This window comes from Anser anser (assembly GCF_964211835.1).
Source record: "Anser anser genome assembly, chromosome: 20".
Taxonomy (NCBI): Eukaryota; Metazoa; Chordata; class Aves; order Anseriformes; family Anatidae; genus Anser; species Anser anser.
In genome coordinates, this window is record NC_139741.1 from 5,363,277 (window position 1) to 5,387,521 (window position 24,245).

Genomic DNA, 24,245 nt, shown 5'->3' on the forward strand with positions numbered 1-24,245 from the left:
CCTCACCCCCCTTCCCCCTTGGCAGAGGCATTTGTCTGAAATGACACCGCCAAGGGCGCGGGCGGCACGGTGGGGGCAGCAGGGGGGGACGTGGAGGCGCCTCCATGCCGAGCCCAGTGCCTCGAGCGCTGCCTCCACGCCAGAGCAGCTCGGGGCCGTGCGGTTAGCCGAGCTCCGCTCCACGCCGGGGGTGCGTGCACTTTGCTCAGCTCAAGGGCACGGTGGCAACCTTCCAGAGTCCACGAGCTCCTTTTAAGCGGAGCGACACCGAGCAGACAGCTCTCCCTGCTGTCAGCATGCGGAGCGTAGGTCCCTGCTCACATCGGGCCGGGCGCCACGGGTGCCGAGCGGCTGCGGGCACCTCCCCGCTTCGGCGAGGGGACGACGACGGCGCAGGGCGCGCTGGAAGCCAGGTGCTCGCGTACCTGCCAGGCCTCGGCCGCACACCCAGATATCCGCTGGCGGCTCGGCACGGCGAGGTCGCAGCGCTGGCTCTCGGCGTATCCCGGGCAGCCAAAGGTAACTCATTACGGCTGGGAATCCAAACTCGTTAAGTCTGGGAATCCAAACACGCCACGAGCAGCTGCGGAGCATCGGGAGCCGTGGCACGGAGCGCGCCTGCGGGGCGGGGACAGGGCCGCGGGGGCACCCCACAGGAGCCTCACACGCGGCTGCGGGACGAGGGAAACCAGAGGCACCTCCCGCTCTAGCGTCTCGCCGGGAGACACGTTCAGCAGATCCTGCTGGACCCCGTCCCTCGGAGCAGTCCCAGAATATCAGTGGCAACGCAGAAAGCAGGAGAAACTCCCCACCCGAGGCTCAGGCCGGGGCGGCAGCACACTTTGCAACAGCAGGGGTGCTGGGGGGAAGCAAAAACCCCGACTGCTCCCTGTCCTTCACGGCAGCAGCTACGTGACCACGCTAATTCTGTTGTGTTGTTGGTGTTTTTTTTTGGACAGAGATTGTTTTAGCCTCTGCCACTTCACGGTTCAGCTCACAGCTCCCTGGGGATCACGCAGGTCCATGGAAGCACCTCTGCCAAAGCCGTCACCGAACAGTCCTGTCCAGCTCTCGTTTCAAAGAGAAAACGGCTAAATTGGAGAAGGTTCATAAAGCTCTGTGACAACACGAAGGCCAGGAAACTTGACTCGATTAAAACGTAGAGCCTAAGGAAGCCCAATCTACTCGTTTTGTCAATGAAACGCTCATGAAATGAACGTTAGCACGGTGAGAGTACGTCCACAGGAGTAAGACTGTGACAAACGGCTTGTGAGGAAAAACCCCAACCAAGGGCAAAGGTAACGTCACCGCTCCAAGCTCTTACAAGGAACCAATTTCTTTTTTTTTTTTTTAAATAAAAATGCCGTATTTGATCCCTTGCAGGCATCTCCTCAGCCGTGCGCTCTTCCTGAGAGCCACTCCTTGGGGCAGGCAGGGACTCCTGCGGGGCTGACCTCCGCTGGGCCCGCCCGCCCGCCCCACCACGGCACCAGTTTCACAGCTGCTTTACCAACTTTTGAAGTCGGGACCTAAAGGAGACATCCCTCCTTCCTCCCCGGGAGGCGTGCAACGGAGCTCGGGAGCAAAATGAGGAACAGATCCGCGGTGTTCAGCCCAGAGCCCAGCAATACCAGGACAGAGGCAGGTCGGTGAGAGCCCCGGCAGCTCAGGCAGTCCCGTACCTGATTCACAAGTCCTAACGCCGCCCGCCGGTCTCACCTCCCCCGATGCTACGGGGCCGCAGAACATCCTGTGGCGGCGAGCGCCACAGCTTAACAGCGCTGGGTGAGCGCTTCCGCCTCGTTACTTCAGACCTGCCGCGTCGCAGTTTCCTGTGAGGACCAGAAAATGGATCTGCCCTCCTTGCTTTCCCTGACCTGCCCGTGACTTCAGGCAACCCGGGTGGGATCTGCCGGCGGCACGCATCCCCCCCCCGGGGTGAGGCACCGCGGGCTGGGCTCGCCTGGAGCCCGCTCCTCCGCATCGGGCTCACCACCGGTTTACGCAGCAGCGTAACGATGTTTTCTGCTCCGTCCTCTGCTTTTAAACGGTTCCAAACCACCCATTTTGGACCACGACGGGGTGTCAAAGCAGCGTTTTAAAAGAAGTTAGTGCTGAGGCTCTAGCAGCTCCTCCCTGAGCAGTGAAAGTTGACGCGGAGTCAGTCGCTGCAGCGGTTGGGGCCTCTGTTACACCCCCCGCCACCGCCCCTCACACACCACACGAGCGCTCAGCAGCACCCAGGCTCTCTGCGTCCTCCCCCGGTCGGGTTTAGCTAGCTTAAATCACTTAGGCATCTAAATTCATCGCTTCCTTTCCTTCTCCGTATCGTCATACCCAGAAAAAAAAACAAAACAAGCACCGACGGAAGCAGAACAGAGGTGGCTGCGAACCACCTCTCCCCACTGCGACCACCAGCCGTTCGTTCCCACCTTTCATATACTGCTTTTTAATCCATCGTGAACTCCAAACAGGGCCTGCCCACGCTGCTGCCCCCCCCAGGATTTCTTTTGGGGGGGCCTCAGCAGCTGTTTTACAAACCCGGACTCACCCCCGCGGAGCTGGGGGGGGGGGCTTCGACGTCGCGATGACGGGGAAGGGGACGGCAGCAGGGTGCCCTCCCCGGGATGGATGGCAGCCCCGAGGAAGAACAGGGCCTTGCTGTCCTGCTGGTGGCTGTCCCCACGGGTGGGGACCCCCAGGGGTGTGTGTGTGTGTGGGGCAGGGTCCCACCGCCCCCACCCCACAGCAGCTGGGCTGGGGGGGGGTGCCTGAGACGGAGGGGGGGGCGCACAGGGGGGTGCCACCCCCCGACCACACCCACACCCTGCGGCCTTCACCCAGGGGTGGGAATGAGCAGCACGAAGGGGCCGCCCAGCCCCTGCCCCCACACCGGGGGCACCACCGGGGAACCACCGGAGCCGCCCCCCCCCCCCCCCCCCCCGAGCCCCCCACCCCAAACCAGCGCCCAGCCCGCGGCCGCGGCCTTCACCCCGCAACCGGGCCCACGATCCCCGAGGGCCCCGAGGCCTCCCCACCCCCCCCGGGCCCTCCCCGTCCCCTCCCTCACAGACCCACCGGGCCTCACCCCCCCCCGCGGCCGCCCAGCCCGGGCCGAGGCCCCGGTAGAGGCCTCCAACCGACCCCTAGGCCCTGCCGAGCCCCGCCGCCCGCCCCCCGCAACCCCCCCGGGGCCGTCCGGGCCCCTCCCGGCCCCTCCTCGCACCCACCGGCACCGCTGGGCCCGGCGCGGCCTCCCCCGGGGCGCTGAGGGAAAATGGAGGCCGCGGCGGCGGCGGCGGCGGCAGCGGCGGCGGCGGGGGGCGGAGCAGACGAGTTGCGACCTCCGGGCGGGCGGAGCGGCGCCACTTCCGCTTCCGGTCGGCGGCGGGATGGGGCCGGAGGTGGCGGCGGCGGCTGGGGATAGGGGCCTGCTCCCGGCGTCGGTCCCGCTCCCGGTCGTGGCGCTGGTGCTGGCGCTGGGCGCGGCGGTTAACGGAGGGGGAGGAGGAGGCGGCGGCGGGCCGGGCCCCGTTACGTGCGGCTCGGTGGTGAAGCTGCTCAACGTGCGGCACAACGTGCGCCTGCACTCGCACGACGTGCGCTACGGCTCCGGTAATGGCCCCGGTACCGGCCGCGAGCCCCCCCTCCCTCCCCCGCGGGACGTTATTTACTTATTTATTCATCTATTTATTCATTTATTCGTTTGTTTTTGTCTTCCGCAGGCAGCGGGCAGCAGTCGGTGACCGGCGTGGCGGCGGCGGACGACGGCAACAGCTACTGGCGGGTGCGGGGCCGCACGGCGGCCGTGTGCGAGCGGGGCCGGCCGGTGCGGTGCGGGCAGGCCATCCGCCTCACCCACCTGGGCACCGGCCGCAACCTCCACAGCCACCACTTCGCCTCCCCGCTCTCCGGGAACCAGGTACCGGGCACGGCCCTTGTGGACCTTAACCCTGCCCGGGCCCCTCTCGTTCCCTAGGACCAGCCCCGGACCCCACCGGGTCCCTATAGGGTCCCCACCGGCTCCCTGGTGTTGCTGCCCCATCCTTCCCAGCCCCACATTGTCCCCCAGCCCCACATTGTCCCCCAGCCCCTGCCAAGCCCCCTTGTCCCCCCAGTCCCATTTTTCACTAGCCCCATTATCCCCTTGTCCCCCCAGCCCCATTTTTCCCTTGTCCTATTATCCCCTTGTCCCCCCAGCCCCATTTTTCCCTCGCCCCGTTATCCCCCCAGCCCCATTCCCAGCCCCAACCTTATTCTCTGCCCCCCATTTCATACCAGCCCCCCACCCAGCAGGGCCGTTCCCACCACAGCGAGCTGCATCCCCTGGGGCGCCCAAGCCTTGCCATGTCCCCTGCGAGCCCTGGGGCTCCCGAGCTTTTGCTCTGGGTAACAAGGGCACTAACAAACCAGCACCCAAAACTTACGCTCCGTAAGCCCTCACACCCCTGGAGAGCCATCCCCACAGGTGCTCCCCCTCCAGCACCCCTATATTCCTCTCCCCACCGTGCCACAAAGCCCCGAGCCCCCCCCAAAACGAGCTCCCTTTCCCCCCGCCTTTGTCCTCTCCCCGCGTAACCAGGTCCTTGCCGCCGCCCGCCACAGGAGGTGAGCGCCTTCGGGGAGGACGGCGAGGGCGACTACCTGGACGACTGGACGGTGGTGTGCAGCGGGACCTACTGGGCGCGGGACAGCGAGGTGCGCTTCCAGCACGCCTCCACCGACGTCTTCCTGTCGGTGACGGGCGAGCAGTACGGGCGGCCCATCAACGGGCAGAAGGAGGTGCACGGCATGGCCGCCTCCAGCCAGCACAACTACTGGAAGGTGACGGAGGGCATCTTCGTGCAGCCCGCCGAGGTTTTCAAAGCGGAGCAGTACCACGCCGAGCTGTGACGGACGCAGAACTGACGCCTTCGGCCCAGGGGACGGCCCCCCTGGTCCCCGCCCGGGTCTGGCACGCACCAAAAGGTGGAGCCCAACGTCCCAAATGCAACACAGAGTTAATAATTCCATTATTCTGGATTTAACACAGAGTTAATAATTCCATTATTCTGAATTTAACACAGTTAAAAATTCCGTTACTCTGAATTTAACACAGTTAAAAATTCCGTTACTCTGAATTTAATGCAAAGCGGAGCTCAGTGTCTGGCATTCACTACAAAGCAGATCCCCGCAGCGTGAACCCAACGTGAAACAGATCCCAAATCCAGCCCCAAACTGATCCCAGCGTCCCAAATCCAACACAAAACAGATCCCTGTGTCCTGAACGAACTTGACACAAAGTTGTTCCAACACGAAGTCCAGATCCCAAAGTCCGCATCATACATGAAGCGGAGCTCCGGGAAGCGGAGCTCCGTGTCTGGAATCTGACTTGAAGCAGATCCCAGCGGCCCACATCCAACCTGAAGCAGATCAAAAACACCCAAATCCAGCTCAAATCAGATCACAGAGCCCCAAATTCAACTTAAATCAGATCCCAGTGCCCCAAACACAACACAGAACCCAGTGCCGTAAATCCAACTCGGATCAGCTCCCGGAGTCCAGATTGGATGCAAACTGGATCCTGGCACCCTAAATCTGACTCAGACCGGCTCCTGGTGCCCCAAACCAGATTCAAATCGGATTCTGGTGCCCCAAATCCAACTCAAACTGGATCCCAGCACCCTAAATCCAACTCAAACCGTACCCCAGCACCCCAAATCCGTCCAGGGCCATCCCATGCTCCCTGCCCCTATAACCCCCACTTCTCGGCCTCACCGGAGCCGAGCTCCCTCCTCTGCCCCCCTGATTCCTCTCCCCGTGCCCCGCTGCTGGGCCGAGGGCCAGAAAGGAGCTGTGTGCCCGTGGCGTGCTGCTTCCTGAGCGCGGGGAGGACTGGGGGAACTGGAAGGAACTGGGAGGAACCGGGGGAAAAAGGGGAGGACCGGGGGAAAAAAGGGGGGGGGGACTGGGGGAAAAGGGGGGTAGCGGGGGGAACCAGGGGGTATCGAGGGGAGCCGGGGGAACTGGAGGAAAGGGAGGGAAGCGGGGGGAACCGGGAGGAACCAGGGGGTACTGGGGAGAACCGGAGGAAAGGGGGGGGAATGGGGAGGAACCGGGGGGAAATGGGGGTGAACTGGGGGAGATCAGGGGAACCAGGGGGGGACGGGGGGAAGGAGGGGAATCGGGAGGAACCGGGGAAAAGGGGAGGGAACCGGGGGGAACCGGGAAGAACCGAGAGGCACCGGGGGAAAAGGGGGGAACCGGGGGGTACCGGGGAGAACCGGAGGAAAGGGGGGGAATCGGGAGGAGCCGGGGAGAAAGGAGGGGAACCGGGGGAGATCGGGGGAACCAGGGGGGAAGGGGGGGAACCGGGAGGAACGGGGGGAAACCGGAGGAACCGGGGAGGAACCGGGGGAACCAGGGGGGCACGGGGGTAAGGGGGGGAACCGGGAGGAACCGGGGAAAAGGGGGGGAACCGGGAGGAACCGGGGGGGTACCGGCAGCGCCGCGCACCGCGCCGTGGGGCCGTGGGGGGGGCTGCGCCGCCGCTGCTCACTCCGGGTAACGCACCGCTCGGCCCCGCCGCCTCGCCTCGCCTCTCCTCCCCCCGCCCCGCCCCGCCCCGCCCCTCCCGGCCGTCACTCCGGGCGCGAGGCCGGTCGGCCCCGCAGGGCGGCTCCGCGGGCGCTGCTCGGAGGGCGGCGGGGCCCCGGGGGTGGCGGGGGGGGAGCGCCATGGCCGCGGGGGGCCCGGGGCTGCCCCTGGCCCTGCCGCTCCCGCTCCCCGCCGCCCTGCTCGGCCTCGGCCTCGTCGCGCTGCTCGCCGGGCTGCTGGCGCGGTCAGGCCTGGGGGGGGGAAGGGGGGGGACGGGGAGGGGGAAAAGGGGGGGTGGGGGGCGAGGGGAGGGGGGGAGGGGGTCCTGAGGGGGTGTGAGGGGGTCCTGAGGGGTGCGGGGGGGGTCCTGAGGGGGGTCCTGAGGGGGTGAAGGGGGTCCTGAGGGGGTGAAGGGGGTCCTGAGGGGGGTGTGAGGGGGTCCTGGGGGTATGAGGGGGGTCTTGAGGGGTGAGGAGGGGTCCTGAGAGGGTGTGAGGGGGTCCTGAGGGGGGTGAGGGGGGTCCTGGGAGAGTGAGAGGGGTCCTGAGGGGTGTGAGGGGTCCTCGGGGGGGTGGGGAGGGGTCTTGGGGGGGTGAAGGGGGTCCTGAGGGGTGTGAGGGGGGGGTCTGTCTGGTTCTGGGGGGGTCTTGGGCTGTTAGAGGGGTGTAAGGGGGGTGTAGGGTTTGGGAGGGTGGGAGGGGGTAGGGGGATGTGGGGGGGCTCATAGGTCTGGGGGTGGGGGTGTAAGGGGGGTATAGGTTGGGGTATGGGGGGACAGGAACATGGGGGGGCTACAGGCTGGGGCGTGGGGGGCTATAGGCTGGGGTGTCTGTGGTATGGGGGGCTATAGGTTGGGGTGTGGGGGGGTAGGGACATGGGGGGGCTACAGGTTGGGGTGTCGGTGGTGTAGGGGGGCTATAGGATGGGGTGTGGGGTGGCAGGGATATAGGGAGACTAGAGGTCAGGGTACCGGTGGTGTGGGGGGCTGTAGGTTGGGGTGTAGAGGGGGCTGTAGATCGGGGTGGGGGGTGTCAGGGCTTGGAGGGAGACATCAAGGGTGGGGGGTGCTCTGGGGGGGGTGTGCATGCAGGCAGGGGGGGCTTTGTGGCTTCTGGGGGGTCCCACAGAGCCAGGTGCCAGGTCAAGGGGGGCTGGGGGAGCGCAGGGCTGGGTGTGGGGGTTCAGGGCCTCGGGGGGGGTTGGTGCAGGTGGTCCCAAAGAGCAGAGGTTGACCCCGGCCCTTCGCGCGTCCCCGCAGGTGGCTGGTGTGTCGCCTGGCCGTCACCTGGTGCCGCCAGAAGCTGCAGGCGGAGCTGAAGATCGGCTCCTTCGGCTTCTTCTGGGCCCAGAACATCAGCCTCAAGTTCCAGCAGAAGCAGCAGACGGTGGTGGGTGCCCCTGGAGCGGGGGTCACTGGGGGGGGGGCAGGGCAAGGGCAGGACGGCCGCGGTCCCCTTCGGCCCGGCAGCCGGGCCCTGCAACCAGCCGCTGGCATGTGGACCCGGGGCTTCAGCCCTTGTCCCCCGGCCAAAGTCGGAGTTTTGGGGGGACTCCCTGTGTGATGCCGGGCGCTGGGAGCAGGGTGGGAGGTTGGGGGTGAACACTGCGGGACGGGTCCCTCAGTTTCCTCTCTCGCCTGCCCCTGTGTCCCTGCAGGAAATCGACAGCGTCTGGATCTCCAGCAAACTGAGCCGGGAGCTGCCGTACGTACCCCTGCCCCAGCTCCCTAGCTGCTCTCCGAGGGGGGGTCTGGCTCACCCCTGGCCCCGCTGACCGCCTTTGCACCGCCTTCCTGCGGGGCCTTGCAGTCCCCACGGTCTGCAAATCCTTTGGGGTGTCTCACAGCGGCCCCCCCCCGGCAGCGGGCTCCGCAGGCTCGTGTAAGGGTTGCCCGTGCTGTCGTTCTGCAGGCGCTACTTCGAGCTGTGCTTCGGGGAGGTGCGAATCCGCACGGACCTGCAGAAGGGCCCTGGCTTCCAGCCCTCCTTCCCGGCGGCTCCTGGCGAGGCTGATGGCAGTGAGAACAGAGCAGATGTGGCCCTTAAACCCTCCCTGCTGCGGCTCCTTAGCCAGGTAGGCTCTGCTTCTGTGGGGGTTTTGCGGGCTTTGCTGCCGTTGCCCAGCCCTCACCGTAACGCTTTCCCTCCCACCAGCTCTTCTCCATCCACCTGGATTCCGTCAACGTCATGGTTCTGCACGTGGCCACGTCGGAGTCTCTCTGGCACATCCAGGCCAGCAAGACACGGCTCCTCCTCGCTGGGGATGGGAAGAGGTAACGCCGCTCGCACGCCGCTCCCCTCCTCCAGCATGGCCCCGTTTCCCTGCCAGGCCGGGGGCAGCATTTCTCCAACCCCAGCCAGCCAGGCTCCTTCTGCCCTGCCTTGCTCCGTCCCCTTCAGCAGCACATCACAGCCAGCTCTGATGTGACCCAGCATCCTTCTCCGAGGCTGGCCCGGTCCCTTTTTCCTTCATGGGAAGCCGGAGCCGTTTGTTTTCCAGATGGGTTGTTGTGCTGTGCATGGGGTTGGGGTTTGGTCTGCTTTTGGGGGGGACTCGGGGTCTCCGTGTCCCACCAGAAAGGGAGGGAAGGCGCTCGGTGTGGAGGCTACAGGGCCCGCAGCCCCGCTCCGCTCTCCCCAGCCTGAACTGCGAGGTGAGCCTGACGAAGGTGAACAGCAAGGTGCTGCGGAGCGGCCAGCTGGTGAGTGCTGGGGAGGGGAGAAATTTGGTGCTCTGGGCCGGGACATGGCTCTCTGGGACACCCCGGGACCCGTTCCTTGCCTGTCCCCCCCCCCGCAGGATGACACGTGCCTGGCGGAGCTGGCCCTGGCGCTCTCTCTCTCGCTGGAGATCAGCAGCAAGCGGCGGCTGGTGGGCGTCAGGCTGAGCGTCCGGACCCTGCAGGCGGAGCTGCACGAGGGGCTCTTCTGCAGCCCGCTGCTGCACCGCGTCACGGCTGGGGGCGAACAGCCCGGCCCAGGTCAGGCATGGGGACATGGTGAGGGCTGGATTTGGGATTTGGCTCTGCTGCCGCTGCCTCCTGCTGCAGGGAGCGGGGCGGGAGCCTTCCCGTGACTCTCGTGTGTCCCACCGCAGGCCCGGAGGAGCCCCTGAACTCCTCGTCTCTGCTGAGCAGGGACACGCTGCAGCTCATCCCCAGGAGGGTGGAGGTGAAGCTGGAGAACACCAGCGTGGTGCTGTCTATGAACAGCCAGAAGAGGTGAGGGGGCAGGCGGAAGAGGCGGTCGTGGTAGCCCTGGGGCAGCTGCGCCGTTCCCCGCTCGTCCCCTGCGCTGCCAGAAGGCAGCGAGCAAATCCTAGAGCCCACCCCTGTGGGAAACACCGAGCGTGGCCTGGGGCTGTGCTCCTGGGGGAGAAGGAAGGCGGGCGAGCTGCTTTTCCAGCAGGACGGCTGCTGGGATCCTCGGCTGCTGGGGTGATGGAGGTGGGCTGGGCTGCGGATACGTACTGGCCTGTGCTTTGTCCGTACCGGGGTGCTAGCCAGCTGGGGTGTGAGGTGAGGAGGCGGCGGCCGTGGGGGCGCAGCTCCTCTTTGGCAGCGACACCCTGCTTTCCCCAGGCACCTCACCTGGAGCCTGAAGCTGCTGCAGTTTCTCTACCGGCGTGAAGAGGAGCAGATACCGCTGCGCAACTTCACCCCCGCCTCAGACCTGGACCAAATGAGCGTAGACCTCCAGCTGGAGGGCAAGTAGCCAGGAGGGCACCCCCGGGACAGGGCCGCTGGCCTTTTTCCTCCTCCAGCCCTCACTTCTGCTCCTCTCCCTCCCCAGACGGCCTTCTCCTCTCCCAGAGCCGCCAGCGCATCGTGTGCCTCAACTCCCTGAAGACCAGCGTGCAGGTGAGTGGGCGCTGGGCGCGCTCCTGTCCCCCGGGGTGGGTCTGGTTCAGCTCCTGGCACGAGCTTGCTGCCACCCCGCGCTCTCCCTGCTCCAGGTCACAGCCATTGACCTCTCGGCTGCTGTGCTGCTCAACACCTGCATCATCCACTACCGCCACCAAGAGTTTTCGCGCTGGCTGGGCCTGTTGGCGCAGGAACGCAGGTGCCGGGCGGTGCCTGTCCCCAGCCAGGAGCACAAGGGAAGGTAAACTCAGCCCCAGCCACTGCTTTTGTAGCTCGTTTCCTCTTGCCTGCCACTCTGACAGGGTGCCCGGGCATGCAGCACCTTCTGTGCACGGCCCCCGGTGTCGTGGTAGCTGGGAAACCCTCCAGAAGGTGTCCCTTGGTGCTGCTCTATGGGATGCAGTGCCCCTCTAAGAGCCGGTCCGTGCTTGTCCCCCCGCAGGAGCTACCCCCAAATCATAGCGCCTATCATCCTGTGTGCCTCGCTGTCCAACGTCAACGTGTCAGTGCAGCTGGGGGACACGCCGCCCTTCGCCTTGGGCTTCAACTCCATCTCTGCAGGTAGGGGTTGGGCCCGGGGTGCCTGCTGGGCTCTTCTCGTGGGGTTGGTGGCTCTCTCAGAGAGGCATCGGGGTGATCAGCAGCCTGGGTCCGTGGCATGGGAGCGGGGAAGGCCCTACTGTGTCTGCGCCCAGCCAGGTGCTGCGGGCCCCTGCCTGCTTTTGTCCGAGCTGCCCCTTTTTGGGGGCAGCTGAGCAGGCAGCACTGAGCCCTGCCTGCCTTCCCCTCCCCTCTGCCTGCAGACTACCAGCACCTGCGCCCCCAGAGCGTGCACCAGCGGGCGGTGCTGGCCGTGGACCACCTCTGCTGGCGCGTGGGCAACGACTCGCACATCCAGCGTGCCCCCCACCCGCCCAACATGCACGTGTGGGGAGAAGCCCTCATCCTCGACTCTTTCAACCTACAGGCGAGTGGGGAGCTGAGGGGCTGCTCTCAGGGGGGGCTGCCCGTCTGCAGCTCCGCGCAAGCAGCACAGGGATGCGTGGTGGCACGGGGACGTCCTGCAACCTGACAGTAATCAGCCAGTTCGTCCTGCAGGGCAGCTACAACCAGCCTCTGGGCATGTCCAGCGCCCAGTCGGACACGCTTTTCCTGGACTGCACCATCCGGGGGCTGCAGGTGGAGTCGTCGGACGCCTGCACCGAGTGCCTGGCCAGGGTCCTGCCCCTCTTCTGCCCGCGGCCCAGCGGAGCTGAGCTCGCCGAGCAGCCTCCCTCCGCCCCGAGCGAGCCCTGGGGACTGCTCTGGAAGGTGGATCTGAAGGTGGAGGATGTAAATCTTTTCACGCTCTCAGCTGTCGTGGGTAAGTGCGGTTGTGGTGTCCGGGCTGGCCCCGTATGGCTGTCCTGGAACAGCCCCACGGCCAGGGGAGCCTGGCGTGCTGTGGGGTGCCTTCTCTGTGCCTCCAGCACCGAGGTACTGTCCCCCTAGGCGCCCTGGAGCTGCGGCTGGACACGCTGACTGTCCTGGGGAGCGCCGAGAGCTGCACGGTCAGCGTCCAGGGCATGGTGCTGGCCTTGGTGAAGAGCATCACGGAGAAGATGCAGCCGTGCTGCAAAGCTCCCGCCATCCCCAACCCCGTGGCCAACCTCTCCATGCTCTCCGTTACCTACCACAGCAGCATCCGCTCCCTGGAGGTCGGTGTGGGCCTCGGGGCTCTGCTTTAGCCGGTGCTGGGATGGACGGGGTGGCGGGAGGGCACCGAGAGGTGACGGAGGGGAGGACGTGGCGGTGACCTGGTGCTCGCTCTCCGCTCTAGGTGCAGTGCGGCGAGGGGCTGGCGGTGCTGTGGAGCCCTCCCGACCACATGCACTTGTACCATCACACCCTGGCCACCCTGCAGTGCCACGAAGCCTTGCGGGGCGCCCTCGGCCGCGGGACGCCTCCCTCCCTGTCCCCGGAGAGCCCGGCGCCCTGTGCCGCCACCCCTACTGAGGCAGGAGGGCCCCCCCAGCCAGACGGGGCTCCCCCCAAAAGACTGCTGTCCCTGTCGCTGGAGCTGAGCTCTGCCAAGGTCACCGCCTTCGTCTCTGAGGCCAACTACATCAGCCTGGCTGCTGAACGGACCTCGGTGAGCTGGCACGGCGGCGCCCTGCACAGCTACTGCCCCGAGCTGGCCGCCGGCTTCGACGGCCACAGCATCTTCAGCTTCAAGGAGGTGGAGGTGAAGCTGCTGCCGGAGCTGGAGGAGGTCATCCTGCACCGTTGCGCCTTCCCCACCCTGCGCACCCTCCGCAACCGCGGCTGGGCCTTCTCCTTCGCCAGCGTCAGCATCGAGTTCCCCTACCAGTACGACTTCTCCCGCACGCTGGATGCCGCCGTGGGCGTGCAGAAGTGGCTGAAGGGCTTGCACCGGCGCGGGCGCCCCGCCGGCACATCCCTGCCCCCCGACCTCCTGCTCAAAGTGACGCACTTCTCCTGGGTCTTCCTGGATGACGTCTTCGAGGTCAAGCTGCGAGACAACTACGAGCTGATGAAGGACGAGAGCAAGGAGAGCGCCAAGCGGCTGCAGCTGCTGGACGCCAAGGTGGCCGCGCTGCGCAAGCAGCACGGGGAGCTGCTGCCTGCCCGCAAGATCGAGGAGCTCTACGCCTCGCTGGAGAAGAAGAACATCGAGATCTACATCCAGCGCTCCCGGCGCCTCTATGCCAACACGCCCATGCGGAGGGCTCTCCTCACCTGGACCCTGGCCCACCTGGAGCTGGTGGCCATGGCTGACGAGTCCTTCCACGGCACGGAGCGTGTCGTGGAGCAGATGAGGGACATGGACAGCGTCAGCCCCTTCCCCCCCGAGGGGCTGGAGATGGTCACCCAGTGGTGCCGCATGATGAAGGGCAGCGTGGGCAGCTTCTTTGGTGAGTGGTCTCGGTGTCCTCAGAGGACAACGCGGTGGCTGCGTGGCGTGGGCTTTCAAGGCAGGGACCTACTGGCACCGCGTGATGCGTGGCCGAGCGGGGGGAGACGATTTTCAGAGGCGCAAGGGAGCGGGAACGGAGCAGAGAGGCAACGGGGTGGTGGCTCCCGAGACAGCCCAGGGTGTCGGGATCAGAGCAGTGCCCGTCTGCTGCCACCTCCATCGGCCCTCGCTCTGCCCCGCAGTGCGGATCCGCGACTACCCTCGCTACCTCTTCGAGATCCGGAACTGGCAGCTCTCGGGCCGGCTGATTGGGGCGGAGCAGTGCGGCCAGGCCTGCTCCCGGCGCCGACAGGTCCTGAAGCTGGGGCTGCCCTGGGGGGACGCGACGGTGGAGAGGAACATGCCTCCCCTCAAGTTCTACCACGACTTCCACTGTAAGAGCTGGCGGGGGGGGGCGTGAGGGGACTCTCTGCCGGGGTGGGGACAGGGCAGAGGACTGAGCCGTGCCCCGTGTCCCCAGCTGAGATCTCCCAGTACACCATCGTGTGGGGGCCCTGCTGGGACCCGGCCTGGACTCTCATCGGCCAGTGCGTGGATCTCCTCACCAAGCCCTCGGAGGACCCCAGCGCCCCACTGCCCTGGTGGGACAAGAGCCGCCTTCTCTTCCACGGGGACTGGCACATGGACATCGAGCAGGCCAACCTGCACCAGCTGGCCACCGAGGTGGGAGACGGATGGGTAGGGAGCGGAGCGTGGCGTGGGGCTGGCTCACACCTGCCTCTCCTCGTGCTTGTGCTTGCAGGACCCCTACAACACCACGGAGAACATGCACTGGGAGTGGAGCCACCTCTCCTTCCACTGGAAGCCCGGGCAGTTCGTCTTCAAGGGCAACCTCGACATCAACGTCCGGACAGCCTCCAAGTGAGCGTGGGGCTGGGAGCGTGGGGCTGCTGCTGGTGCTGGGGGGTTACCGGGGGCTTCTTTCCCCACCCAGGTATGACGACTGCTGCTTCCTGCACCTCCCTGACCTGTGCATGACGCTGGACCTGCAGTGGCTGTGCCACGGGAACCCCCACGACCACCACGGCGTGGTGCTGCGCTCCCCCGAGTTCCTGCCCGAGGTGCCGGTGGGACAGCAGTACGACTCCTACCGTGCCTTCCGCTCCGAGAACCTCAACCTCTCCATCCGGATGGACCTGACGCGGCCCAGTGAGGGTGGGTGACGGTGCCCCGAGGAGCCCTCTGGGGCAAGGGGGCCGGTTTTAGTGATCCTTTATCCAGCCCCTGGGTTGGGTGCTGCCGTGTCCCTGCCCCGCGGTGCCAGCTGATGACGGGTGTATTCTCAGAGCACTCCCAGCCCCGGATCCTGCTCTACAGCAGCACCCTCCGCTGGATGCAGAACTTCTGGGCCACATGGACCAGCGTGACGCGCCCTATATGCCGTGGGAAGCTCTTCAACAACCTGAAACCCAGTAAGAAGAAGCTGGGGCAGCATTACAAGCAGCTGTCCTACACTGCGCTCTTCCCCCGGCTGCAGGCAAGTCCCGGGGGTGGCTTCCCAGGGTTATTTCCCCTCTCTCCCTGCGCTGATCTCTCAACCCCTGCTGTCTGCTCCTTCGTAGGTGCATTACTGGGCCTCCTTTGCCCAGCAGCGGGGGATCCAGGTGGAGTGCTGCCAGGGGCACATCTTCACCCGCGGCACGCAGCGGCTCATCCCACAAGGTGAGCTGGGGCCCCGCTGGCGCCCGCTGCCAGGCCGGGGAGGGTCCCGGCTGACTCCTCTCCCCGTCCCCCAGCTGGCACGGTGATGCGCCGCCTCATCTCGGAGTGGAGCATCACGCAGATGGTGAGCGACCTGAGCCAGGTCACCGTGCACCTCATGGCCTCCACTTGCGATGAGAACGCTGACCACCGGCTCGACACCCTGGTGAAGAAAACCCACCTGCTGAGCCTGTCCTCCCTCACCTACCAGCGGCACAGCAACCGCACGGCTGAGGAGGTACCGCAGGAAACACCCGGGGCACAGCAGGGGTAACCCAGACCGGGCTGCCCCGGTGGCGTCCCCCACGACAAGGGAACCTTGATCTTTGGGTACAACGGGGAAGAATGGGCTGGAGGCGGCTTTGTTGTGCTGAGGCTCTGCCCCTCTGTGCCCAGGAGCAGCCCCTGCGGGATGGGGACGATGGTTTCCACACGCACCAGCTGCACCTGGTGGACCTGCGGGCGTCCTGGACCACCACAAACCGGGACATCGCCTTCGGCCTCTATGACGGCTACAAAAAAGCAGCTGTGCTCAAGCGCAACCTGTCCACCGAGGCCCTGAAGGGGCTGAAGATTGACACGCAGCTGCAAGCCAAGAAGCTGAAGCGGGGCCCGCTCTCTGCTCAGTCCATCCCTGCCAGAGTCACTGCTCCCATCACCAGTGGCCGTCCTGAGAGAGCCTCCTCGGGGGGTGAGTGTGTCAGGGAGTGGAAACCTGCACCCAGCAGTGGCCTGGCTGTGCATGCTAGCCCAAAACTGTGCCTGCCTTCACCCCATTCTCTCCTAGCCAGCCCCCTTCGGCTTTTCACTGACTTTTCTCCTTCCCCAGGAGCCTACATGCTGCAGAAGCTCATTGAGGAGACGGACAAGTTCGTGGTCTTCACAGAGGAGGAATCAGGGGCTAGCGAGCAGCTGTGTGGCATCGCCGCTTGCCAGACCGATGACATCTACAACCGCAACTGCCTCATTGAGCTGGTCAACTGCCAGGTCCGTGCCCCTGGCCAGCCTGCTGGCCCCCGTGCTCTCTGCTCCCCATGGCCTCGTGGTGAAGAGGTGCTGTGCCTGCCCCTGACCCCCCAGGGTCTATTTTTTCCCCCCAGATGGTGCTGCGAGGCGCGGAGACAGAGGGCTGTGTGATTGTGTCCGCCGCGAAGGCCCAGCTGCTGCAGTGCCAGCACCACCCTGCGTGGTACGGGGACACGCTGAAGCAGAAGACGTCGTGGACCTGCTTGCTGGACGGCATGCAGTACTTTGCCACCACGGAAAGCAGCCCCACCGAGAGGGAGCACGGGCAGCTCTGGCTGGAGGTGAGCCGCTGGGGTGGCACACGATGGGTGAGCTGCAGGGAAGGCGGGGAGAGCGAGGGTAACCACCGATGCCTCCTCGCATCCCTAGGTGAAAAACATCGAGGAACATCGGCAGCGGAGCCTGGACTCGGTGCAGGAGCTGATGGAGAGCGGGCAGGCCGTGGGGGGCATGGTCAGCACCACGACAGGTACTGCTCGAGGAGCCGGCCGCCACGCTGCCCCAGCCCTGCTCGCGGGTGACCCCGAGGCTGGTGGAGCTGGGAGCACTCAGCACGTCCGTGTGCAGCTCTGGGAGCTGGCTGCTGCTCTGAGCCCCGTGTCGCGGGGTCCCCGGAGTGGTGCTGAGGCTGTGGTCCCCCTGCCTGTCCCCAGACTGGAACCAGCCCTCGGAAGCCCAGCAGACCCAGCAGGTGCAGAGGATCATCTCTCGCTGCAGCTGCCGCATGTACTATATCAGCTACAGCCACGACATCGACCCCGAGCTGGCCACGCAGATAAAGCCCCCCGAGACTCCCGCTAACCAGGAGAAGGAGGATCTGCTGAAGAAGCAGGAGGGTGGGTACATCCTGGCAGCGCCTCTCAGCAGAGCTCTGGGCTGACCCACAGGTGCCTGCCAGGTCCCGGGGCGGTCCGTCTTGTCCCTGCTGAGATCAGAGGGGAGCATGCAGGGTCCCCAGCCTTGTGGGATCAGGGACACCACCTGAGGCTGGATGCTCTGAGCCTGCTAGAGCCAGCGTAACCACCTCTGCTCGTTCCCTGTCCCTCCACTACTGGCTGGCCCCCAGGTGTGTCCCGAGAGGTACCACCTCTGGCCATATAGAGGCCCCACGTGTCCTTTTTGTGTCCCTGCAGGAGCTGTGGACACGTTCACACTTATCCACCACGACCTGGAGATCTCCACAAACCCTGCCCAGTACGCCATGATCCTTGACATAGTTAACAACCTGCTGCTGCACGTGGAGCCCAAACGCAAGGTACCCACAAAGCTGCAAGTCACTGTGCTGCTTGCTTGTGCCCGGGGCACTCCTTATCGTCCCTTATCCTTGTGTCCAGGAGCACAGTGAGAAGAAGCAGCGGGTGCGTTTCCAGCTGGAAATCTCCAGTAACCCTGAGGAGCAGCGCAGCAGTATCCTACACCTGCAGGAGGCCGTGAGGCAGCACGTTGCCCAGATCCGGCAGCTGGAGAAGCAGATGTACTCCAACGTGAAGGTGAGCCCGCGTCCCAGGCAGGACTTGGCTCCCTCGGGTCCCCGCTTCAGGGTGGAGGGTGCTGAGGGTTGTCTGTCCTTCAGTCCCTGCAGGACGACAGCAAAAACGAGACCCTGCTCGACCTCAACCACAGGCTGCAGCAGCAGCTGAGCCAGGAGAAGGCTGACCTGCAGCTGGAGAGCGAGGAGCTGAACATACTGATCAGGTAGGGGCCCTCTCTGCCTTCCGTAGCATTGTTTCCCCCCCTTCCTCCAGGGCTCCCACGTCCCAGCTCTCCCCTGTTTGCTGCAGGTGCTTCAAGGACTTCCAGCTGCAGCGAGCCAACAAGATGGAGCTGCGGAAGCAGCCGGAGGACGTGAGCGTAGCCCGGCGGACCGAGTTCTACTTCGCCCAGGCGCGCTGGCGCCTGACGGAGGAGGACGGGCAGCTGGGCATAGCCGAGCTGGAGCTGCAGCGCTTCCTCTACAGCAAGGTACCGAGCTGTCCCGTGGCCCCCACAGCCACCCCGGGCCCAAATGTCTGGGGCTGACGGGTCTGTGTGTGCAGGTCAACAAGTCCGACGACACCGCCGAGCATCTGCTGGAGCTGGGCTGGGTCACGATGAACAACCTCCTGCCCAACGCTGTGTACAAGGCAAGGGGAGCAGCTCTGCACCCCGGGGACCCTTGGGTGACCCGGCCAGGGTGGCTGTCCCTCACTCCAGCCACCCGCTGGCTTCCCTGCAGGTGGTGCTGCGTCCCCAGAGCTCCTGCCAGTCTGGCCGGCAGCTGGCACTGAGGATCTTCAGCAAGGTCCGGCCGCCCGTGGGGGGCATCTCCATCAAGGAGCACTTCGAGGTGCCAGGGCTGGGCTGGGAGGTGGCAGGGCACAAAATGTGTTTGCCCAGCCCCGACACGTCTCTCTCTCTCCCCCCCAGGTGAATGTGGTCCCGCTCACCATCCAGCTCACCCACCAGTTCTTCCACAGGATGATGGGGTTCTTCTTCCCCGGCCGCAACGTGGAGGAGGAGGAGGTGGGGGATGAGGAAGACAAGTCCAAGCTGGTGACAACGGGTGAGTGGGGCGGGAGGCTGGTGGCTGTGCGTGGTCACCCTCCTCCCTGGCCACCCCAGTGACAACTGAGCAGCTCTGGCTGCGTGTCCAGGACAAGTTTGGGGGCAGCTGCTGGTGGGCCTCGTGTTGAGGAACAGAGACTGGCGGTCTCCCCCGTGGGCAGGGAATTGCTGGGGAGGGAAATAAAGCTGGGGGGGGATTGGGGTCGTGGCTGCTCCCCAGGACACCGGCCACTCTGTCGCAGGGATACCCGTGGTGAAGCCGCGGCAGCTGATCGTGGCCGATGACGCGCTGGGGCCGGGCAAGGGAGTCGCTCAGGGACTGAATCGGACGTCAGGGGTCAGAAGATCGTTCCGAAAAGCACCCGAGGTACCTGCTGCGGCCCTGAGGGGGACTTTGGGACAACCCCGTCTTCCCTCAGCTCCTGGGCTGGGCGGCCCTGTCCTCGCCCTGCTTTCCTGTCCCTCTTTTTCCCTGGTGAAGCAATGCCATGGCCTGGTGCCCGCCTGCCCCTTCCCCGCTGCTTCCTGGCTCCGTCCCCTCTCCTCACCTTCTGCTCCCGGCTCTGTCCCCAGCACCCCGTGGACGACATCGACAAGATGAAGGAGCGCGCGGCCATGAACAACTCCTTCATCTACATCAAGATCCCGCAGGTGCCGCTCTGCGTCAGCTACAAGGTGAGGGGACGGGGACGGGGTGTGCTGGGGGTGTCCCGGAGCCTCATCCCACCCCGCCTGACCCCCTCTGCTCCATCCCCTGCCCAGGGCGAGAAGAACAGCGTCGATTGGGGCGACCTGAACCTGGTGCTGCCCTGCCTGGAGTACCACAACAACACCTGGACGTGGCTGGACTTCGCCATGGCGGTGAAGAGGGACAGCCGCAAAGCCTTGGTGGCGCAGGTAGATGGGGACAGCGCTGTCTCAGCCTCCCCCCCTTCCCCATATCCTGCTCAGGATCATCCTGACCCTCCTTTCCCGGGGCAGGTGATCAAAGAGAAGCTGCGCCTGAAGCCGGCAGCGGGCGCGGAGGCCCGGGGGAAGCTGGAGAACAAATCGGAGGGGCCCATCCAGCAGCAGGAGGAGGACGAGAAGGCGCGCCTGCTCATCGGGCTGAGCGTGGGCGAGAAGAACCCCAGCAAGAAGTCCATCTTCGGCAGGCGCAAATAAAGGGCAGCACCCGGCAGGCCGGGAAGGGACTGGGCCCCCCCCCTGTGCTCCCCACAGTGGAGGGGCAGCCCTATGGCGGGGAGGGGGGGGCTGTGCTGCTCGGCACGGCGCTGCCCGAGCTGGGGGTGGCTGCGCCCGGGCCCTCGGCAGCCCCCTCGCTGCGGGGCAGGGGTGCAGCAGTGGGGGGCTGCGGGGTGCAGCGTGCTCTGGGGTCGCTTTGTGGGGTGCACAAAGCCCCCCCCCTGCCAGGGGTTCCCACGAGCCCCCCCTCTCCCTGCTGTGCGGGTGCTGGGCCCGGCCCCTGGGCCCGGTGAAGCAGCAGGGATCGCTCGAGGCTGGGAGAAAGGGGAACGGGAGAGAGTTTAAATAAGAGTTTTTAATTTGGAACAGCCTCGCTCCCCCGGGTTGTCGCTCGCCTCGCCCCTCGTGGCGCGGCGCCGGCGTCAGCGCCGTCCCCGTTCTCAGCACCACAGCACCCTGACTTTGTGGCTTCACCCCCTGGCCGGGTTCCCCCACTTTGGGGGTCCCTGGCAGTGCTCCCCCCCTCAGCCCTTGCACTCATCCATCTCCTCCGGGAGCTCCTCGGGGGCCTGGGGGTCAGGGACCCTGGGATGCCGTTACCCCCTTGTCCCCTGAAGCTGGGGGCAGCCGCGGGGCTGGGGGGCTGCTGTGAAATGGGGGGGTGGAGGGGGGGTACTGGGGAGAAGGGGGGGGATGTGGGGGAGAAGGGGGGTCCCCAATGCATGCCCGCTGCAGGCACGGGGCGGATACCGCGGGGGGGCGCACCGGGAGCCCCGCTGCCCGTTCCCGGGGCTGGGGGGGGTCGTGAGCGGCCGGGGCGGAGAAGGGGGGGGTCCGGGGGGCGGGCGGGGCGGGGCCGGGCGGGGTTATGTAAGGCGGCGATTACCGGGCCCGGGGCGCGGCGCGATGGGAGCAGCCAGCAGCGGGCCGGGGCCGGCCCCGGTGCGACCCCCCCAGGTGCGTGCGGTGGCCCCGGGGGTGCCCCCTCCCGCCCCCGGTTCCCCTTCCCCATCCCCGGGGTGTTCCCCCCCCGCTGACGGCTGCCCCCGGGTCCGCAGGGCCGCGCCGTGGGGCCGTGGGTACGGGCGCTGCTGCGCCGCGCCGGGTCGGGACCGGCACCGGGGCCGGTACCGGGGCTCGCCCTGGCCGCCGAGGAGCCGCCGCTGCCCGGTTGGCCGCTGCCGCAGCTCGTCTCGCTCTTCCTGCCGGAGTTCCCCGTTCGCCCCTCCGGCCGCCAGCAGCAGCTCAAGGTGCCTGCCTGGGGACCCCCCCCCACCCCCCGACCTACCGGGGGGCCCGGTGCGTCCGAGCGGGGAGCCCGCACCTCCCGCCGGGGGTCCCGTGCATTAAACGGCGTCCTCCTCCGGGTCCCCTCGCACCCCGGGACGGCTCCCTCTGCTTCCCAGCGGGGTCCCCGAGTGTCCCGTGCGCCCTACCGGGGTCCCCGTGCGCCCTACCGGGGTCCCCGTGCGTCCCGTGCCGCCATCCCGTGCCTCTTCGCGGGGTCGCCGCCCGTCTTTACCGGGTTTCCTTGCGCTCCGTACCGGCTCCCCGTGCACCCTACCGGAGCCCCCGACCCTCCTACCGGGTCCCCTTCTCCCCCCACCCGTGTCCACCCGTGTGCCCCACGCCCTGTGTTCCCCAGGTCCCCGTGCGTCCCACGGGGGTACCCACGCGCCCTCCCCAGTCCCTGTGTGCCCCCCCCGGTCCCTGTGTGCCCCCCCCGCCTGCTTTGTGCCCCCCCCCCGACGCCCCCCACCTCACCCCACGCAGGACCCTGCTCCCCGTGGAAGCACCCCGCAGCCTGCCCCACGCCGGGCACCCCGCAGCCCGGCTCTGTGGGGGTGCTCAGCTCCCGCTCCCCCCAGATCCTGGGCTTGGTGGCCAAAGGCTCCTTCGGGACCATCCTGAAAGTGCTGGACTGCGGGCGGGAGAAGGTCTGCGCCGTCAAGGTGGGTGCTGCCCTGGGGTCCGGGGGTGCCCGTCCTGCCCCGGCCCCCCCCCCCCCCTTTCCCCGACACCCCCATCGCCCCCCCAAGGTCATGCCCAAAGTGGAGGTGCTGCGCCGCGACACCCTGAAGCAGTGCAAGGAAGAAGTCAGCATCCAGGTGAGGGGGATCGGAGCAGGGGGGATCCCACAGGCTGCAGAGGGAGGGTGGCACAAGTGGGGGCCCCCCCATGAACCCCCCTACCCCAGGGGCCGCTCACCCTCTCTGCTTTGTGTCCCCAGAGACAGGTCAGGCACCCGTTTGTCCACGGCCTGGGGGACAGCTGGCAGGGCCAGCGCCACCTCTTCATCAGTGAGTGACCATCTGCCCGCGGGCTCGCCCTGGCCCCCCCCCCCCTTGCCCGCGCACGTGTCCCCGCTGCCCGCACACGTGTCCCCGCACACGCGCGTCCTCCCCCCGCTCTGCACGCTGCCCGCGGGGACCGAGGCGCTCGGCTGCCAGCTCCCAGCCCGCAGCCACCGCGGGGACGGGGATGAGCGCAGCGGGGACAAACGGGCTGCTCTGGCCCCCGGGTCTGTCCTGTCACTTCTCCTGTGTCACCACTCTGGTGGCCGTGCCACCGTGGTGCCCGCGTGGGTGCATTCCTGGTGGCTCTGTGCGCCCCAGGGGCTGTGTCACTTTGGTACACGGTGCTTGTGTCACCTTTGTGCCCACGTAGCTATAGTGCTGTAGGGTCCACCGGGACCCTCACGTTGCTCAGGGACATGCCACCTTTGTGGCCACAGAGCCCGTGTGGCCCTGGTGCCTGTGTCACCTTGGTGTCCCCGTGGCTCTGGAGCCCGCGTCACCATAGTACATGGTCCTGGTGCCCGCAAGGTCCTGGTGCTTGTGCCACTCGCTGCCCATACAGACCCAGCACTCATGTCACCACAAGGCACGGCCCTCATGGCCACGTGGCCGTGGTGCCCGTGTCACCTCGGTGCCCGTCACAAGGCCGGTGACGTGTCCTGGCAGTGTGCACCTACTGCAGCACCGGGGACCTGCACGCGCTGTGGCGCGCCGCCGGGCGCTTCGCCGAGGCCACCGTCCGCCTCTTCGCTGCCGAGCTGGTGCTGGTGCTGGGTGAGTGGGGGGCTCAGCCCTCCCCGGGGGGGGGCGGCTGCCTGCTGGGTGCCATGGGGGTGGCAGAGGGCATGGCATGGGGAGGGGACCCCCAGCTCTGATGGCTTTGTCTTGTCCCCAGTGTATCTCCACGACCTGGGTATCGTGCACAGAGATGTGAAGGTGGGTGACAGTGGGGCTGCGGGGGGACAGAGGATGGCGGGGGGGGTCTCTGCACCCCCTGGCACAAATTGGTCACCCCAGCGCCTGTTTTATTTCAGATGGAGAACATCCTCCTAGATGAGAGAGGTAAGGGTCTGGTGGCACTAGGGTGGGGACACCCCATCCAGGGGGACACCCCATTGTTGGGGACATCCCATTGTTGGGGCCCCATGCGCCATCTTGCCCCGCAGGGCACCTCAAACTCGCCGACTTTGGCCTCTCCCGGCACCTGCGGTGGGGCGAGCGGGCCCACACCATCTGCGGCACCCTGCAGTACATGGGTAAGGGGGCGGCAGGGGGTGGTGGCACGGACTCATCCACCCCAGCCCCTCACCCCCTCATCCTCACAGCCCCGGAGGTGCTGAGCGGGGGCCCCTACAGCCACGCAGCCGACTGGTGGTCCCTGGGAGTCCTGCTCTTCGCCCTGGCCAGCGGGGAGGTGAGCTCTGTGGGGTGCAAGGGGGGGGCTAGGGGCACCCTACAGAGCCCCTAAACCTGCTCCTTGCCCCCCAGTTCCCGGTGGCACCGGCAGGGGACCATGTGGCCATGCTGGAGCGCGTCAACCGGAGCAGCTACGCGAGCCCCCCTGCGCTCAGCCCTGCGCTGGCCCGGCTGCTGGCTGAGGTAGCCCTTGCCCCCCAGGTTGGGGGTCCCCAGCGGGATCCCCGCCGCTCACCCTCCTCTCTCCTCCCCCAGCTGCTGTGCCACAACCCCCTGCGCCGCCTGCGCTACCTCCACCACTTCCAGGACCACCCTTTCTTCCGGGGGGTGACCTTCGACGCCGACCTCCTGCAGAAGGACCCGGTGGCCGTGGCCGTGGCCCCGCGCCCCCCCGAGCCCCCGTCTCCCACCCCCGACCCCTCCACCTTCGACGACTTTGACTGCGACCTCACCGCCACGGCCCCCCCGGACCGGCCCTGGCCCGGCTGAGCTGCTGCCACCACCGGACCCCTTGCATCGCTCAGGGACCCCCCAACCCCCCCCGCGGCAGCGGCTGGGCCCCCGGTGGCGGCCCCCCAGCGCTGTGTGCGTCTCCCCACGGGAGCAATAAACCCGGCACCCTCGGGAACCGCTGCGGATGCTCCCCGGGGGTGGCGGTGCG

The 24,245-nt window shown here is 66.8% G+C and overlaps 4 protein-coding genes across 10 annotated transcripts in view; 3 read left to right on the plus strand and 1 right to left on the minus strand.

The window, feature by feature from the left end:
- Window positions 1-3,367, minus strand: part of SUPT6H (SPT6 homolog, histone chaperone and transcription elongation factor) — a 28,725-nt gene extending 25,358 nt beyond the window's left edge. The window contains exon 1 of one of the 2 annotated variants that reach the window (XM_083806684.1): window positions 3,231-3,367. The gene's annotated coding sequence lies outside the window, so the exon portion shown is untranslated. The remainder of the gene's footprint in view (window positions 1-3,230) is intronic. The other variant, XM_083806685.1, reaches the window with a different exon arrangement.
- On the plus strand, window positions 3,263-5,131 carry SDF2 (stromal cell derived factor 2). The gene is given in 5 exon segments (XM_083806749.1): window positions 3,263-3,304; window positions 3,307-3,366; window positions 3,369-3,615; window positions 3,726-3,922; window positions 4,606-5,131. Coding segments are annotated over 5 exon segments (819 nt in total). The 5' UTR covers window positions 3,263-3,277; the 3' UTR covers window positions 4,894-5,131.
- A 1,494-nt stretch (window positions 5,132-6,625) lies between these two features.
- BLTP2 (bridge-like lipid transfer protein family member 2) lies at window positions 6,626-20,239 on the plus strand. The gene is made up of 39 exons (XM_083806683.1): window positions 6,626-6,820; window positions 7,835-7,964; window positions 8,233-8,279; window positions 8,487-8,649; window positions 8,730-8,848; window positions 9,217-9,277; window positions 9,376-9,556; window positions 9,673-9,796; window positions 10,157-10,281; window positions 10,368-10,435; window positions 10,531-10,679; window positions 10,881-10,999; window positions 11,242-11,405; window positions 11,537-11,801; window positions 11,930-12,135; window positions 12,258-13,353; window positions 13,598-13,789; window positions 13,876-14,078; window positions 14,158-14,276; window positions 14,350-14,570; window positions 14,702-14,892; window positions 14,978-15,077; window positions 15,152-15,354; window positions 15,513-15,807; window positions 15,946-16,103; window positions 16,217-16,423; window positions 16,512-16,611; window positions 16,796-16,978; window positions 17,276-17,397; window positions 17,477-17,632; window positions 17,716-17,837; window positions 17,924-18,104; window positions 18,179-18,265; window positions 18,358-18,468; window positions 18,549-18,684; window positions 18,929-19,053; window positions 19,260-19,361; window positions 19,449-19,583; window positions 19,668-20,239. Exons 1-39 carry the CDS (start codon window positions 6,717-6,719, stop codon window positions 19,848-19,850), a joined length of 6,753 nt encoding a protein of 2,250 aa, XP_083662809.1. The 5' UTR covers window positions 6,626-6,716; the 3' UTR covers window positions 19,851-20,239.
- Window positions 20,240-20,707: 468 nt separating this feature from the next.
- Window positions 20,708-24,212, plus strand: RSKR (ribosomal protein S6 kinase related). 6 transcript variants are annotated; one of them, XM_083806737.1, is made up of 12 exons: window positions 20,708-20,828; window positions 20,930-21,121; window positions 21,740-21,823; window positions 21,911-21,979; window positions 22,102-22,171; window positions 22,835-22,942; window positions 23,064-23,104; window positions 23,203-23,230; window positions 23,335-23,424; window positions 23,470-23,582; window positions 23,657-23,767; window positions 23,840-24,212. In XM_083806737.1, exons 1-12 carry the CDS (start codon window positions 20,778-20,780, stop codon window positions 24,071-24,073), a joined length of 1,191 nt encoding a protein of 396 aa, XP_083662863.1. In that variant the 5' UTR covers window positions 20,708-20,777; the 3' UTR covers window positions 24,074-24,212. The 6 variants fall into 6 exon arrangements, with proteins under 6 accessions (XP_083662863.1, XP_083662866.1, XP_083662867.1 ...); XM_083806738.1 differs by having other exon boundaries at window positions 20,709-20,828; window positions 23,494-23,582; XM_083806740.1 differs by lacking the exon at window positions 23,657-23,767.
- The last annotated feature ends 33 nt before the right edge of the window (window positions 24,213-24,245 follow it).